Source organism: Trachypithecus francoisi, unplaced genomic scaffold (assembly GCF_009764315.1).
Source record: "Trachypithecus francoisi isolate TF-2019V2 unplaced genomic scaffold, Tfra_2.0 Lachesis_group17, whole genome shotgun sequence".
NCBI lineage: Eukaryota > Metazoa > Chordata > Mammalia > Primates > Cercopithecidae > Trachypithecus > Trachypithecus francoisi.
Window position 1 is genome coordinate 18,942,690 of NW_022681462.1, and position 18,162 is coordinate 18,960,851.

At 35.1% G+C, this 18,162-nt stretch overlaps 1 protein-coding gene across 1 annotated transcript in view; it reads left to right on the forward strand.

Moving 5' to 3' along the window:
• APLF (aprataxin and PNKP like factor) overlaps positions 1-16,167 on the forward strand; it is a 99,414-nt gene extending 83,247 nt beyond the window's left edge. The window contains 2 exon segments of the mRNA XM_033239285.1: positions 6,452-6,498; positions 15,649-16,167. Coding sequence (XP_033095176.1) covers positions 6,452-6,498; positions 15,649-15,851 — 250 coding nt within the window. The 3' untranslated portion in view covers positions 15,852-16,167.
• Positions 16,168-18,162: the final 1,995 nt, after the last annotated feature.

An 18,162-nucleotide genomic window follows, 5' to 3' on the forward strand; every position in this document is an offset into this window, starting at 1 on the left:
AAAGTAAAATTGATTTTTATGTCTAGCTGAATAACTGGTATCTCTAAAATGCTTAATAGCATACAGATTTTTATACACACTGCTTTAACCCTTGGAACAATCTTATTTGGGGTAGACAGTGTTATCCACTCCTTTTCAGATGAGGAAAGAGAGTTGTTTCAAAGGAGTTGCCCTAACTTGTACAACAATAAATAGTGGAATTTGAATTAGGCTCAGCTCTTCTGATCCTAAAATCTGAGCCCCTTCCACAACAAAATGGTGGTGATCCAAAGTTTAAATTGCCAGATGAGAACAGGCCCAAGACACTGTGGCATCTGTGTCTTCAGCATTCGTGAAGGACTCTTGGTGTTTCTGGTTGACCTGAGTGATTGATTGACTAGAGCTAAGTGTCTTACAATGCTGAGCAGTCTGTATCTCAGGAATCTGATTGCAATAGAGTCTGATTAATATGAGTGTCATATTTTCATTGTTTCCTGAGGAAGTAATATGCAGTGTTAATGGCAGGAAATTCTGACATATTTTAGTCTTGGGTTTGTGTAAGATGATTCAATGAGTACTTTGATTATTAACTTTATAGGTGTGAGTGCAGAGCAATTTCAGCACATTGACAGTATATTTAACCTAATGAGAATAGCCATTTTCTGGAATATATCCCACAGAAAAACTGTTTTTCAAAGGGTAGATTTCTGAAAATCATTAAAATCTATAGATTAGGGTTTACTAAAAATAAAAAATTATAAGTGTTAGCATTAACTCGAGAAAGTTTTAGTCCAGAAATTATTAGAAACTGTTTTTTTGTACTCCAACCAATGAGCATTTTAAACTTCTGGTTTGTATTGCAAATGATGGAATCCATGTAACTGTCCATCAGTGGATGAAGGGGTAAAAAAAATGTGATATAGATACACAATGGAATATAATTCAGCCCTTAAAAAGATGGAAATGATAACATTTGTGATAAGGTAGATGAACCTAGAGAACATTATGTTAAGTGAAATATGCCAGGCACAGAAAGGCAAATACCACATGGTATCACTTACATGTAGAATCTAAGAACTTCCCACTCATAGAAGAGGAATGGTGGTTACTATAGGCTGGGAGGAGGGGTGGGTTGGAGAGGTATTGGTCAGAGGATACAAAACTCATTTTGAAAACTCATGTGTAAGCTTAATTTAAAACATGTTTTTGAAGGAAAAAGGTTGATTATATTCTAGTAGATGGATTGATCTGTGAAAACTATAATTGAAAACTGGCTGGAGAGAGATACATTTGTAGGTCCTATGAAAGACATTAAAAAGTTTAAGAAAAATCTCATGCCCTCCAGCTGCTCATTTGACAGATGATAGAGATAATGCATACATGTACAAGTGTGTGTTTGTGTGTGTGCTGAAAATTTAGATGACAGGACAAGAAATGGCATGGTAGGTACCAAGTGGTAAACATAGACAATACATTCTGGAGCTATTTCCCAGTGATTATCAAAGTTACTTTCATGAAAGAGATATGATTTGAACTTAGGTAGTAGTACAGAGTCAGAAGAATATACTTGGCCAGAAAAGCTATGAACAAGTTCCTAAAAATGGGAAAAAATCACAAAGTATTCCCCTAGAGTAGAAACAAAAGATTGAGCTGCTAATAAAAATTGGCACTGAGATTATGAAGGACCTTGAAGGAAAAGATAATTTAAGAAATTTAACTTTCAGAAGACTCAATTTATCATTTAAATTTTTATGTAAACTAAACATATCTAAAATTTGTTTTTGAGTGTGTGATTTTGTGTGTGATAAACTGTCTTTTCTGTTTGGGCTCATTTTCTTATTAAAGTCCATCTATTCTGTGAGTTCTATTTATCATCAAAGAGAATAAATACCCCAACAGCAAATTTTTGAGCCTGTCATAGATATTCTTTTCCTTCAGTTTCGGTGAAATAGCTGGCAAAGTTTTATTAATATTATTTCTTTTGCTTTAGGTTGGAAGTTCACTGTCCAGTTGAAAAACACCAACTCAGCTAGTTTCTTTGGTCTGCATTACAGTCTTTTACCTGTCTTTTTATGAAAAGAGCAAGTTCTAGGAAAGGATGGAAGATTCTCAAAGAAGCAATTTTCCCCTTCTAAGGCAGATGAAAACCTGTACATGTACCTGAAAACTTTTTCCCATTTTTAAAATATAAAATTTCACATTACATTTTCTGCTCTTCCTTTTTGGAATGATTAAATGTAACACTTCTTTCATAGTTTTTTGTTCACTTATTCTGAAATGGCTTGCCTTTTCCTAAGTAGTATGTGAGGTTGGCGGATGTAGATGGTGCATACGAGTGCAACTGTGAATGTTTTCCAAGGTAATAGAGAATGAGGAACTACCTTCTGAAACTTTAAGTTGAACCCCAGTCCCCCACTTTGTGATACTCTGTCTTCACTTTCTCTTTTTAAAAAGTTACTCTCCTTTTTAATCTTTCTAGCCTGACAACTGATGTCAGCAGTTGTTTAGTTGGTATTTGGTGCTTAAACCATACTTGAGTCTCTAACTCCTTAGGTTTCATTACTGTACTTTATTTAAAAAGCCTGACATTTAGTTACTTGAGCATTTCTAAAGCAGCTTTTGAAGTAGCAAGCAATTAAGACTATATTTAACTTTTCAGTTATCCTACTTAACTGTTAAGGGCAAAGCAGGAAAAGAGAACTGCTTGGTACCTAAAGCAAACATATTAAAAGAAGGAGGAAAGGCCTTATTCTGAAATGATTATAGATAGATAACAGTAAGACAGCCATATAGAATGTTAACTCTTGAAAAATCTTGATGAAGTTTTATGGAATTTCAGTGTACTAGTCTTGGTTGCTTTTTAAAGTAGGTATGACATTTTTTCAAAATAACATGTTAGTGGAAATAATCTCAAATGAGTAGTAACCATTTTTTCTAAAGTAAAGATGAAAAATATCTTTGGTATTAATGTTCCCCATTTTTATCTTTCTCCGTTCCTGATGCCCAGCATTAATTATACTTTAATAAAGACTGAATTTAATTAAGTCAGTGGCCTGCACCAGCATGGTCAGTGTAGGAAAGATCTTCCCACAAATCATCACCATAACTTTGTTCATTTGCAGCTGTCTTCACAACTAAGTTGTCCAGCTTATTTTTTTCAAGTTTAAATTTCTTTTTCATCAAAAGGTCAAATTTGGGTTAATTATGCTAAACACACAATCTTATATAGAATCTTTTTTCTACTTTTCAAAACTGTTGAATTAGGACCTTAATTAACTGTGGAGTTACACTTTTGCACTGTGTTTAATGCTCGCATTGTAGGAAAAGTTACCAGAAAGAAGAGAGATTAGGGATGAGTGTCATACTGACACAAGGCCTGGCATGTAATAAGTATTCTGTAACTGTTTCTTGAACTAATAATGAAGGAGTCAAAGGCTGACATTATTTATTTACCACCTACCAAGCCCTTAGATTAAAGACTATTGTGCATTATCTCATGAATCCTCACAACAGCTTCATGTGAGTGTGGGTTCTGTTGTTATCCCCCTTTTACAAATGGGAAAACTGAAGCTCAGACAGCATGCAGGAAGGTGGCTGAGTTAGGATTCTAATGGGGTCTTTCTGACTATAGTCACTAACCTCATACTTTCAATCACAGCATTTCTACCTATAGAATGTTTTACTTCGTTTGAGAGTCACTTCATAAGAAAGAGGGTGTTTAGTTGTTGGTTTGGGGAGGATTAATTGTAATTAATCTTGGCTGCAGAGAGAGGATCTCCCTTTTCTTGGTTTTTGAATTGAAACTGTTGTCCAATATGATAGCCACTAGCCACATGTGGCTGTTTACATTTAAATATGGATTTACTAAATACAATTTAAAATTCATTGTCTCAGCTTTATTACCCATATTTCAAGTGTTCATCAGTCACATGCAGTTAGTGGCTTTATTGGACAATACAGAGCAAATTTCCCTCATCACAGAAAGTTCTGTTGGATAGCATTACAGAGGCTCCAGGGTTATCAGTTGAAACTCTTGAAAGTAACACTACTTAAAACCTATCTTGGAAAATAGATTTCATGATTATTACAGCTCTCAAAAGCAGTAACACTCTATTTTTCTTGGGTTTTATCAATTAATTTAAATTTGTACATTTGTAATTACTTCCTATTACCCAACAAATTATGATGGAGGGGCAGGAAATTAGGATGGGCTGAGTGACCCATACCTGCAGTCCTAGCGGTACTCAAGAGGCTGAGATGGGAGGATCACCTGAGCTCAGGAGTTTGAGGCTGCAGTGAGCTATGATTGTGCCCTGCAGTCTAGCCTGGGTAAGAGAGTGAAACCCATCTCTAAGATAGATGGATGGATGGATGGATAGATAGATAGATAGATAGATAGATAGGTAGGTAGATAGACAGACAAAGGAAGTTAATATTTGGAGCAAATATAATAGGCAATGCTGGAAACAAGAAGACAAATATTTTTCAAGCAGATGGTTCTGTGTTGTTAGAAATTATTTTACTTTGTTTACTGATATCACAATAGTGTCGAAGGCACAGAGGAAATACAATTTTTTTTTTTTTTTTTCCTGAGACAGAGTCTCTCTCTGTCACCCAGGCTGGAGTGCAGTGGCCAGCTTACTGCAAGCTCCGCTTCCCGGGTTCACGCCATTCTCCTGCCTCAGCCTCCAGAGTAGCTGGGACTACAGGCGCCCGCCACTGCGCCCGGCTAGTTTTTTGTATTTTTTTTTTTTTAGTAGAGATGGTGTTTCACCATGTTAGCCAGGATGGTCTCGATCTCCTGACCTCGGGATCCGCCTGTCTCGGCCTCCCAAAGTGCTGGGATTACAGGCTTGAGCCACCGCGCCCGGCCACAATATTTTTAAAGTATAATTTTTATTATGAAGTATTTTAAACATACTATACTTTTTTAAATGGTGAAAAAGGGCAGTTGGATACATTTTTTTACAATAGACTCATAAAGGAATTTATAAGTGGAACATTTAATCACCTGATTATTTCAGAGATATTTTGAGAATGTAGTCCACAATTTTGCCTGGATGTCTGTCTTAATATGGTCATCACCAAGTTGGAAAGCACAAACCCTGGACATGAACTTCATCTCCTTAGGCTCACATTGCTCATCTGTCACCTGGAGGAGGCAGAGTATCTGCTCTGAGATCATTCCTAGGACATATTTACATCCTATGACTCAGACTAGGTTCAGGGCTAGAGATCCACTTCCTGAGACTGGCCATTTTTCTCCATTGCAGTAGATGTGGAATTATAGGGTTGAATGGGAGGATTTATAGAAAAATTTAAAGTCATATTTTACCTGTTATATAATTTTTTTAAAATTGCCTTACTTGTCCTATGAAAAGATTTAAAAAATGAAGAACAAATGTTATTTCGCCTGAGAAAGGGAAGATTTAAGGCTTAACTTAGTTCCTATGCCCTAAAAGATACAAGGAGTATTTCCTGTCTTCACAGAAGATGTTCTTATTTTTCAGTGAAGAAAATGCTTGTTTAATGTCTACCTTGCTCCTGCCCCCAGACTCTGTCTCCTTAGGGGCAAGAATGTGTATCTGGTTAAATATTTTATCCTCAGTGCCTACTGAGAGCCAGAATGTAGTGAAACATTCAGCCAATATTTGCTGAATGAACAAATGAACATTTGTCATGTAAAAATAATAGCTCCTGACACAGGTATATTCAAAAATTGTCACCTCAGCACATATCTGTTGTTAGTGTACCCCAGCTCTGCTTCGTCAGTTCCCTAAGAAAGGGGTACCAGACAGTTTGGTCATGATGAACCTGTTGCCTTGGATTTTACTGCTGGGACATTTGGAGAATGTCTTGTACATATAGGATACCCAAACATTTGTTTAACAAAATAATAGAAGGGATCATAAGTACGTGTAATCAAAAATAGATCTTCAAACACTAATTTTTGTTTGACTTCAGAATATGTTATCTGAATTTATCAACAAAACTAACTTTTGTGTTTTTTTCATGACAAGTGATTGGTGTTCTTTTGAAAGAATACTGCTTTCTTTAGATTCAAGAAGAGCCTTCGAATTTTTTAATACTGTATGCACATACTTATGCATGTTTGATATTTGTGTCATGAGTCTTGGATTCTGTTTTATATTTTAATATATGTGATACATGACAGTTTAGAAATATGATATATTTTGGAAATACATATTTTGTCTTTTCTATCTTTCTAGAGTATAAGTTCTTGAGGTAAGAACTTTGTCTTCTTCATCACTCTATCTTTGCATCTAGAAATGTGCCTGGCGTGGAGTAGGCATACAGGAAATATTGTAATTAAACAACAAATGCTTTTTCATAAGAGATCTATTGGATCCTAAGTTTATTTGTAAGTTAGTCAGTGTTCTAGTTTAGTGGAAATAGTCATCAATTTTTAGTAATTGGAAGACTAGCTCTTATTTTTGCATTCTTCTTTCAGGAAGAATCCTCAGCACAAGATAGAATATAGACATAGTACGCTTCCAGGTAAGTAATTTTACTTCAGGAAATTCAAAATGAACCCTTTAAGTGGTTCTCCTATTAAACCTAGATAGTTTCCAGTTATTATGAAAATATTTTAAAATCTCTGCTTCTGTGAATTTGTTGAATTGCTGATTTTAATGATTTTTCTTTAAAAAAATTTTTTAAAAATCTGCAACCCTTTGATATAGCAAATGCTTTCCCCATTGTCCACAATATATATTTGCCTTATATCTCTTAGGATTCTTTTGTTTGCAAGTACCTGAAAACAAAATCTTAAACTGGTCTAAATGATAATTGACTTCTATAACTAAAACATCCAGAGCTAGGGCTGGATTTATATAAGCTATATTGCTTTGGCTCATTAATAATGTCAATAGTGTCCCCTAGGACTCAAATGTTTTCCTTTATTCTGTCTTTAGAGGGGTCATTATCATCCTAAGGCTGGCTCCTCTTCCAGTGAGGTACTTTATGTATCCTTATTCAGCTGGGACGATAATCACCCGTAAAGAGCATAAACAACTTTGACCCTCATGATTCCTGGGAAAAATCAGAAAATTCACTTTTTATTACTGGATTAGATCACATTCTTAACCTTGATCCAATCACCATGGCCACTGATTAGTTTGTACCACTCCTAAAACCAGAGTGGAGTCACTTTCATCAGAACCACAGCCATCTCCAATAAAAGCTAGAGCTTTGAGGAAGGGAGGAGCGGGGAGAGACACCAGAGAAGCAACCATCAAATGTCCATCTGTCCTACTTACCTCAATCTGTTTTACCTTCTCTTTCTTATGCTTCTAAACTGTAACATTTTTCTTCTTTAATAAAATCTGACTTTTTCATATCATTCATATAATACAGAGGCTGATTCAGCACACATAATATTTCTGCTCACAGAGTGAGAAAATAAAATGCATACTCTCAAGGCTGTGCTCACTTGATTTGTATGTGCATACAAACAGCTGACTTGTAATCAAGTAAGTGATGAAAGTAAATGATTTCACTATACAGGAATTCCATTTGATGTTTCTTATTGAAACACACTTTAGTGCTTTAGTACTCCAGACATAAAAATATTCCCTTTATCTGAGCTAACATAGTATGGAGGTTACATGTTATATATTATACTTTCTTTACCGTGCTCGTATCTCATGATGTGGCAGTTATGGTAGTTTAAGTGTCTTCCTTTCTAGCAATAATGTAATTGTATTTGATTAAAAGTATATATTGTTCACAAATTGTAGCATTGTCCCATGCAAGAGCATTTGACACATTTGTATAACTTTATAGAAATAGGAAATATTTACCTAAAAACTATGGATACACATCATATAGCATAGTTAAAAATATCTGAATTTTTGTTGAAAATTTCTTGAAATTATTGAAGTATTTTTTGAATGAAGAACATATTTTAAGACACAACTTTTTAAAGAAAAACTTGATTTTATTGAAAAGATCATTTTTAATAGAAGTATATATATTTTAAAGGAATAAGTTTAAGGCTATAGGTTTAGTCTTATATTTTTAATATATTTTCAAAAGTTGCTATGTGGCAATATAGTCAGAACATCTCTTACCCTACAAAATCTAAAAATTGGGGATTTTGAGTATTTCAAATATTAAATGTTGAGGTATCATTGTATTTTTCTGATTTAGAGATACCTAATAAAGAATTCTAACATACTTGTTTTTCTTGTATCCCAAATCATTAAGATTTAACAGTACCCCCAAATCTTAATCTCAGCTATGTATTGATTCATTTACTCACACATTCACGTATTCATTTGTTGAATGTCTTCCACGTGAAAAAAGCTACAGAGAGATGAGAACCAGCTCATAATTGGGGTTATGGGAACCAGCTCTGGCTCTCCCCACTTGTGGTGAGATGCTCTGAAGTCTCTGGGGAAAGAGAGGGAGTACTTTCTGCTGGGGATTATCAGGTAGACTTGATATGAGAATTTTAAGTAAAAGTTGGTTTTTAAGAGGGTAGGATTTCAATCACTTTTGTTTCTTTGCTGTGTAGGAAGTTGGTATAGGACATCACAGGCAAAGTGAATAATAGATCAATCAAGGACATCAAGGTAGAAGTGTTGTAGTTGGAGTTAGCAAGTGGATCATTTTAACTGATGTGGGAAGTCTCTATAGCTGCTTTGGATGTTGCTAAAAGGGTGTATTGAAACTAGATTATGGAAACTCTCTACGGCCAGACCAAAGACATGGGCACTTTGGCACATAATGATGAGCCAGTATTTTACCAAAATCAAACTGGTGATAAACAGTTTGAATTAGAGAGGGGGAAGCCTGGAGATTAGTTAGGTAGAATAAAGGGCTAGAACTAGGGCAGCTATCATGAACATGGAAAGGTTGGACTGAATATAAGAGGGATTTTTGAAGGATGAATCAAGAGGATTTACCAACTAATCAGTTGACTATGATATGGGGATGAGGTAAATGAAGTCAGGATGACTCAGGATTATAGTACACATTATCAGGAGACTGGACAAGGCACATGATAGAGAATAGGGTGAACTAGGGAGTTTTGTTGTTTTTGCTTTCATTTAAACATGTTGAATTTGAGGTGGGGGTATCATAAGAACATATATAACAAGATAATGCAATTATTAATATAGTGCCAGCATTAAAATAACTACATTAAACTGTTACTGTTTAATTTCTGATTTGTAATACCCCTAAAACACTTTCATCTATAGAGTGCTTCTATACATGTAACAGTTTATATAGTGCATTCTGTTTCTTGTAGGTTTGACTCCTGTCATTTGTTATGTTTCTTGTATATATAATTGGTTTAAAATTTTATTTAACTTTCCACACTTTTTCAGAGTGCTACAATGTTTGCACAAGTTATTGAATGCTAAAGTAACCAGTGCCAGGAAGATTTTGTTTTATTCTTTTTTAGCTGCCTCACCTGTTGACAACATTTAAAGGAGATTATCATCAATATTTTATCTAATTATTGGGGTCCTCCTTTCTGGCCTCTATTATTATGTGATATGTATTATTCTAGGTGATTGATACCATTCATGACTGAAAATTTAGAATGGTCCCCTGATAGCTACTTTAATGTTTCTCTATGTCTACAATTGTATACGTGTACGTGCTTATATATACTTTTTTATTCAGAAGGTAAAACTATAAGATCTAGAAAGAAAGCTATTAAGGAGGCTTAGTGGGATTTACATGAAATTCTATAAACTGCTACTTAATGTGTAGAAAGCTAATGTATGGAATATGAGAAGCCTGATGCAATGGAATTATAAAAAGAAATGAACTTTATATATAGTAAAGTAGATCAAAAATATACAAAAGCTAAAATATAAATACCAACTAGTTGCTTAGTGCATTTTTAAAAAATAGTCTGTAATAGTAAAATGAAGCATTACTAAAAATGTTTGTTCTTGTAAATATAGTAAATTTTCAGCTTTAGGAATATTGAGCTGAAATATTTATTTACTTAATAAAAATTAACATCCTAATTAGTCCTAAGATTTAATAGAAAATTAAAGAAAATAAAACATGGAGAATTATCAATGTTAAACTATTAATCTGCCGTGGAGCGCCTGTCATCTTAGACCTAACACCAAAGAACTTTTGGTAAAAATCTGCAGTTTGGCTGGGTGCAGTAGCTCATGCCTATAATCCCAGCACTTTGTGAGGCCAAGGCAGGAGGATCGCTTGAACCTAGGAGTTCACTACCAGCCTGGGCAACAGAGTGAGACCACATCTCTACAAAAAATAAAAAAAATTAACCAGTTGTGGTTATGGGCACACCTGTGGTCCCAGCTACTTGGGAGACTGAGGTGGGAGTATCGCTTGAGCCCAGGATGTCAAAAATGCAGTGAGCCATGATTGTGGCACTGCACTCTATCCTGGGCAACACAGCAACACCCTGTCTCAACAAAACACTGCAATTTGAAAAGATTTTTCTCCATGCAAAATCAACATTTCTTGCGGCATGTATGTCACACAGTATGCTCTTCAGTAGTTTGAAGATTTAGTTCTTGAGATAAGAATTAATGGCGAAATTTTAAATTGTAAAAGAAATATTAGACAAAAATGTGTAATTGTCATTCTCATATTATAAATTCCTCTGCATATAAAAAATCAGAAATTACCATATTCTAATTCCATATAGTAAATAATGTGTTGTTTTAAATATGTTAAAGATTTTATTATTTTTTCTAAAAGTTATTTTTCATAATGGTAGTTCAGCATTACCCATCAGTGTTTACAAACCAGTGACAGCGTATTTCACCAGTTCTGGCTTTAAGTAGTCAAGCTGTCAATCCCTGTCCACATTTCATTTTACTTCACTGATTTGTAGAGAAAATGAAGATTCCTATTTGGGCCTTAAAATTAGAACTCTGGAGTTAGAAATATCTTTGTGATCATTTAATCGAATTATTTGCAGTTTAAAAAGTAATTTCTGGCCAGGCGCAGTGGCTCACACCTGTAATCCTAGCACTTTGGGGGGCTGAGGCGGGTAGATCACCTGAGGTCAGGAGTTTGAGACCAGCCTGACCAAAATGGTGAAACCCCGTCTCTATTAAAAATACAAAAATTAGCTGGGCATGGTGGCGGGCCCCTGTAATCCCAGCTACTCAGGTGGCTGAGGCAGGAGAATTGCTTGAACCTGGGAGACAGAGGTTGCAGTGAGCCGAGATTGTGCACTCCAGCCTGGGCAACAAAGCGAGACCTTGTCTCAAAAAAAGAAAAAAAAGTAATTTCCAGTAGGTTAAGTCACTTGTTCATTGTCATGAGCTTGTTTATAACACAGATAGTTGGACTTCTAACCCCTGGTCTAGTCCTCTTTCTCTTAAACTATGCTATTTTAAAGAGTCTTTTTGTTGGGTAAGATGTGAATGCACATGATCACATAACATGTGCTAATGATCTCTCAATAAACAGTTTCCTTTCAGATTCAGAAATCACTTACCAGCTTTAAAAGAAAAACAGATAAAAAGCCGGAACAACTTCTGGTTCTTATAAACAATCAAATGAGATCAGAGGTAACTAGCAGGAAGAAATTTGTAAGCATTCTAGGCAAAAATAGAGAAAAGGCTTATTTCTTTCAAGTTTACCTTAACTTAGAAGTGTTAACCCAAATTAAAAAAAAAAAAAGGTTTCTAAGATAAATTTACTTGGAAATATTGTAATGAGAATACGTGTGTCATTGTAAAAATCAGTATTCAGAGTATTTTCCAGGTAAGTAAAGTTTAATTTTTTTTTTTTTGGCCCAGTTACACTGAAAGGCAGAATTGGATATTTCTCTAAAAACACCTTCAGATTCTACTAGCAATTTTTAAAAAAGGAAAGTCATCTAGGTAGCATTTGTTTTATATAATATTTAAAGTTATTAATTGAATTTTCCACAATATAATCTATTAAATAATTGGTCCCACAAAGATAATCACATATCAGCATTTACAACCCTGTTATGAAGGATCTGTGTGACACCACTAACAAAGGACACAGTGCTGAATTCTAGAGCTGACTTTGTGCTCATGTCATGACTTGGCTCTTCAGGTGTCTTCACTTAAAGTATAAAGTACCTGTTCATATGAGTTAAGGTGGATTAAATTTGACTACTAGCTACGTTGAATTCTGTTACAGATGGTTTTGTTAGATTCTGGACTTCTTGTTAAAAGAACATTAATGTGTAAAGGTAAACATAAAATGTAAGTGATGATAGATAGGAGCTTTTTTTTGAGTAAACAAACAAAATTATTCCGATTAATGTGGCCTTACTGCCTCAACAAATGGGGCTTCTTAATAAGTTGCTAAATATTTCCAGGGTTCACTGAGGCTTCATTTAGCAGAATTAAGGTCTTTTACATAATTCATTATATTGACTGGCAGGCTAGTGATCAAAAGTGTAGGCTAAAATAAGAAGGGTTTCTGTAAAACTAAAGATATTCAGTAGTTGATTTGCAAATGGTTCACTTATTCATATTGATACATTCAACAAATATATTTATTAAGTGCTCCCACATGTTAAGCACTGTTGTCTGAGCTAAGGACACACTAGAAACAAAGCCCTGCTCTTGCAGAATTGTACACAGATGGGCAGTGCACACATAAGCAATTATTTGATGTCATGTGTTGATAATTAGAAGAAAAATAAACTGTGTAGGAGGACAGAATAGCAAGGGTGTGTATATGGTATGGGGAGTGCCATGTCAGATAGGATGGTAAAAGAAGCACTCTGATAATTTGACATTAGAGCCAAAGCTTGGAGGAGGGAGCAAGCCAGGTGATTATCTAAGGAAGAATATGCCAGGCATTAGGAATCATGAGTTTAAAACCCCTGGTGATGACCATGTTTGTACTGTATAGCAAAGAGCAAATACAATTGGAACAGTGCGAGTAAACAGAATGGCATAGGATGAGATCTGAAAACTACTAGTGGGCTAGTTGAGTACAGTCTTCAAAGCTGAGATGTGTAAATAAAGACTTTAGATTTTATTATATATGATTTAGAGTGAGACAGCTGTTGGAAGGTTTTCTGACTTTTTTGTGTGTGAAGAATAGACTAGAATGGAAGCAAGGTAGACAGTGAGGAGGATATTGTATCCAGGAATAAAGTGGTCGTACTGGGGCCAGGGCATTAGAGTGGATGTAATGAGAAGTGGTGGATTTACTTTGCAGGTAAAGCTAACAGGATCTCTTGAGGTATTAGATGTTGGGTTCTCGGTAAGGGATATTCAAGGATGACTACAAGATTTCTTGCTAAAACAACTAGATGGTTGGATGATTAGAGAAGTCATATATTCAAGACTGATGAATAGAATGACCAGATCTGGGTGAAGCAGCTAAAGAGTTATGTTCTGGAAATGTTCTATTCCAGGTGCCTGTAAGTAACCCAAGTACAGATAATGCTTAGGTATCCAGATAAATGAGTCTGGAATTCAAGGCAGTAGGTCAGGGCTTAAGATGTGAATTTGGGAATTTAGGACATAAGACTGGATGAAATCATCTAAGGTGTGAGTTAGAGAAGAAGTTCCAGCTCTAAAAAGTTAGAGATTAGGATGATGAGGAAAATCCAGCAAAGAAAACTGAGAAGGAGCAGCCAATGAAGTGAGCAGAGAACCTGGAGTTGTTTCAGCTTTGTATCTGTTTTTCTTGAAAAGCTGCTAAGTGATTTCTGAATCTGAAAGGAAACTGTTTATTGAGATATCATTAGGACATGTTATGTGATAATGTGCATTCACATCTTAGAAAAGAAAATTATGTGTATAAGGTACTTCCAAGAGGAAAATTGACAAAAATAGAGATATTGATGTTCTTTCCTTCTCACTCCCTTTCCCAACTGCAAACTGCCTTCCAATTTTTAAAAAATGCATGTTATTATTTTAAAAATATGGGTAACTGAGATTAGACATAAAACATGCCCTCAAGATGTTTACAGGAGCTGTGTATACAGATAAATGTAATGCAAGATTTTCCTTAAGGAACTGGTGAGCTTCCTACTATAATGAAAACTGTGCAAGTTGTTATATTGCCTTGTTAGCGTGGCTACCAAGAATCTTGGGGATAAATTTGATGCTCTGTTTTTAACAATTGTGTTAAAAATTGAGATTATCATATGTGTATTCTGCTTTGTATGTTTTTGATTTCTACCTTTATTAGCATTTTATTATTATAAACTGTCTCAAATCCTTTCTGGAATGAGTACTGATATTAAGAAAAATATAAATGTGGCCGGGCGCGGTGGCTCAAGCCTATAATCCCAGCACTTTGGGAGGCCGAGACCGGCGGATCATGAGGTCAGGAGATCGAGACCATCCTGGCTAACACGGTGAAACCCCGTCTCTACTAAAAATACAAAAACCAGCTGGGCGATGTGGCGGGCGCCTGTAGTTCCAGCTACTCGGGAGGCTGAGGCAAGAGAATGGCGTAAACCGGGGAGGCAGAGCTTGCAGTGAGCTGAGATCCAGCCACTGCACTCCAGCCTGGGCGACAGAGCAAGACTCCATCTCAAGAAAAAAAGAAAAAAGAAAAATATAAGCGTATTGGGCTATAAGGGATAAAAGGACAGATATATTACTTCCTTTGTCATTTTTCCCAATTCATTGACTTTATTTTTAAAATTATAACTGTATGTTGCATGTGAACATTTTAGAAAGATATTAACCAAAGTATATACTAAAGTACAGACATTAATATTTTTAACCTATACATTTGCTGTTCATCAGGGACTGTCCTCTGCCATTCAGATTTCTAGATACAGTCTTCTTAATTGTTTCTTGAATGTTCCACACTGTCCTAGAGTCTTTCACTGCTTTATTTTAAAGCAACTTTGTAGCTCACTGTGGAAGGAGTAGGATGAGGGAAGAAATGAATTTGGAGACAGAATAATTGTAGTATTATAATATTACTTAGAAATCTGTAAATTATAATGTCTGTTATGATGGCAATCCTAGTCTTATTAATATCTTAGACCTATAAAACTAAACTTTCCAAAGTATCTAAGCTAACGCCCTGATGTGTCAATAAGCTTTTGCTAGGTTTGCTGTAATAACAAACATTTCTAAATTTCAGTGCCTTATAACAATAAATACACTTATTTCAGTGTATTTCTCCTTATTGCAGCTGTGAATTGGCTATGGCCCTGTGCCATGTGTATTCTCATCCTGGAATCCAGACTGAGGGATCAGCCTCTATCTGGGACATGCTATTCTTGTGGCAGAGGGGAAATGGCAATAGCAGAACCAGAGAAAGAGTCTTAAAGCATCCTTTTGGAAGTGACACACACTATTTCCACTCACATTTCTTTGGGCAATCACTGAGAAGTGAGGAAGTACAATCATATCACAGGAAGGGGCAGTGAATAACTGGGACAAAGATACATTCTACCACATGGGAAGATGGGATGTTGTGAATATGATTATGAGATTAAGGAACCATTATTATTAATCTCATGGGCCATTTTAGTTTCAGGAACCTCATGGTAGGAAAAGTTAGAATAATAAATAACAAGCATCATTTTAGTGCCCTTTCCAGAAATTTGTAGTTGTAAGCTATGCATTAGTAAAATTAATTCTCTGGATGCAGAAAGACATTTTATAGGTAGATGTCTGTCATCCCAGGTTGAGTGGTGATTGATGTGTTGTGTACCAATCTTCTGTTTTTCAGTGAGAAATGTTTTAGATGAAGATAATGATAATGTTGGGCAACCCAGTGAGTATGACCTGAACGACAGCTTTCTAGTTGATGAGGAAGAAGACTATGAGCCAACAGATGAAGATTCTGACTGGGAACCAGGAAAGGAAGATGAAGAGAAGGAAGACGTGGAAGAGCTTTTGAAAGAAGCAAAAAAGTTTATGAAAAGAAAATAGTAACTAACTTCTGTAGTCATATGTGCCTTACATTTACTTTATCTTTGTGGGAAAACATTTATGAACTAAGGAGGTACTTAAGTGACAGTTATTTCCTTCTTTTGATAGTTAATGACTTCTACTACTGACTCTTTACAAATGAGACATTGAAATGTCAGCCTTCAGTATAATAGATGGAATTTTTTGTTGCCTTGCCTTTTCTCTCCTACTTAAAGCATCTGGAAATAGGAAGACAGAGAAGGTAGAGTAAAAATGGATATTTTTGATGTACTTTGTATATTGGTAATAAAAAGTGAAAGCCATAGGTTACGCAAAACTTTGGTCTTTGTAAATTTTTTTCCAAAGATTATCTTTATGGAGTACTCCGCAAGTATAACCAGGCAAATTACATGAAAACATGCCTCTTTTCATTGTTACTGAAGTAATTCTGTAAGCAGAACCAGGATTTTAAAAATGCAGCCATTACATAATGGCTGTTTTTTTCTAGTACCTTAGATGTGAGCTTTGCAATTTCACTTACTACTTTTGTCCTTCAAAACTTGGGAAGATTGGTTCCAAATGGATACTGAAAATAGATTCAACTAGGCTGTAGAAGAGAAATGTTCACCATGCAGGGAATGTTATTTTGTGTTCCACATCTGCAATTTACTGTATGTTTGAATTTAAAAGTAAAAAAACTCAAATAATTTGACCTTTTTTTTCAAACTAAAGTCCTACCTGATTATTTTAACTCTCAATGTGCTGTCTTTATATTAAGAATAGAGAAATGACATAGCTTTCTCAAATGGCATGAATTTTGCCTTAGTCTTTTTGACCTCTGATGAAAGTAGCAAGTTGTTTACCAGTTGAAAGTTCAAGATTCTGGCCTCCCATATCAAGAAGAAACCACTTATTCTTCAGTTTCATGACATATCTTTCTGTATTTCTGTTCTAAAACTACTTTAAGCCCTATAATGCTCTTCATTTTAAGTGACTTTGAATTGTTAAAATGTAGTTTAGAATCTTTAATAACAGTTGGGTTGCGTACACAGAGCAGGAGATATTTATTGAAATACTAAATCACTAAGCCAAAAGAGTCTTTGTTAAATACTAATATTTTCTACTCTAAAGGAACCTAAAAATTTATATTTTAAAAGAGCAAAACATATTTATAATATTATTTCTCAGTGCTTTTAAATATATCTCCCAGTAATTGTATAATATTTAATATTTACTTAAACTGGAATAAGAATAAGATAAACATTTCTCTAGACTATTACCTATTATTCTGATTTTATCTCTTATTGTTATTTGGGAACTATTTTTCCCCTTATAATGTCCCTTTAACCTTGGTAGTATAACAAGTCTATGAATGTTAATATTTAACTTATTTTCATCCCTGTCACTAACTTAATCCTTGAAGTGTTACTTAATCTACTCCTAGGTATATACCCAAAGGAATTGAAAACATTTCCATATAAAAACTGCACACAATGTAGATAGAAGCATTATTCTGAAAAGCCTATTAAAATATTCCTTCCTTTTCAACTACATATCTGTGTAAGGCCTGGTTTTCTCCATGTAATTCAAGCAAAACAACATATGAGAGCAGACATAGGAATCTACCTGTCTTCTAGAGAAGACAGGCATTAAAGAGATTTGCAGAAATTTAAAACAATGCCATTCATCTCACTAAATTCTTTAAAATACATAATTTTTAAATAAAATATATGTTTGTGTTAGTGTGTAATGGGTTTACTCTTCTTTTTAAGTGAGTTACTAATATTTTTAAAATTTCTCAATTATAATCTCCCGTATGGTAACTATCTACAAATACGACCCTCATAAACAAAAGCTTTTTGGGTTTCTCAGTAATTTTTAAGAGTGAAAAGAGTCCTGAGGCTGAAAATTTTGAGAACCACTCCAGTAGGTCACTGTACCATTCAGTTGGACTAGTTATGCTAGGGTAACCCCAAAATCTCAGTGCCTTAACACAAGGAACGTTTTCTTATGCCAAGATTTTCTGTGTTGAGTGACCCTCTGGGGCACTGTCTTCCATGTAGCAACTCAGCATTCCAGCATTTTAGAGTCTCTGCCTTCTTGTAGTTGTGTCATCTGGATCATGAGACCTTCTTATTCATGACTGCAAGGGGAATACAGAAAGTAGAGGGTTATAGTGTAATTAAAGGCTTCAAGCTGAAGAGACATCACTCCTCTTTGCAGCCCTTTGGCCAGAAGTAGTTACATGGCTTTATCCACTAGAAGGGGCATGGAAAGTACAGTCTTATGGATGTCCAGAAAAGATGAGAAACAGAGTGAACACTAGTAATGT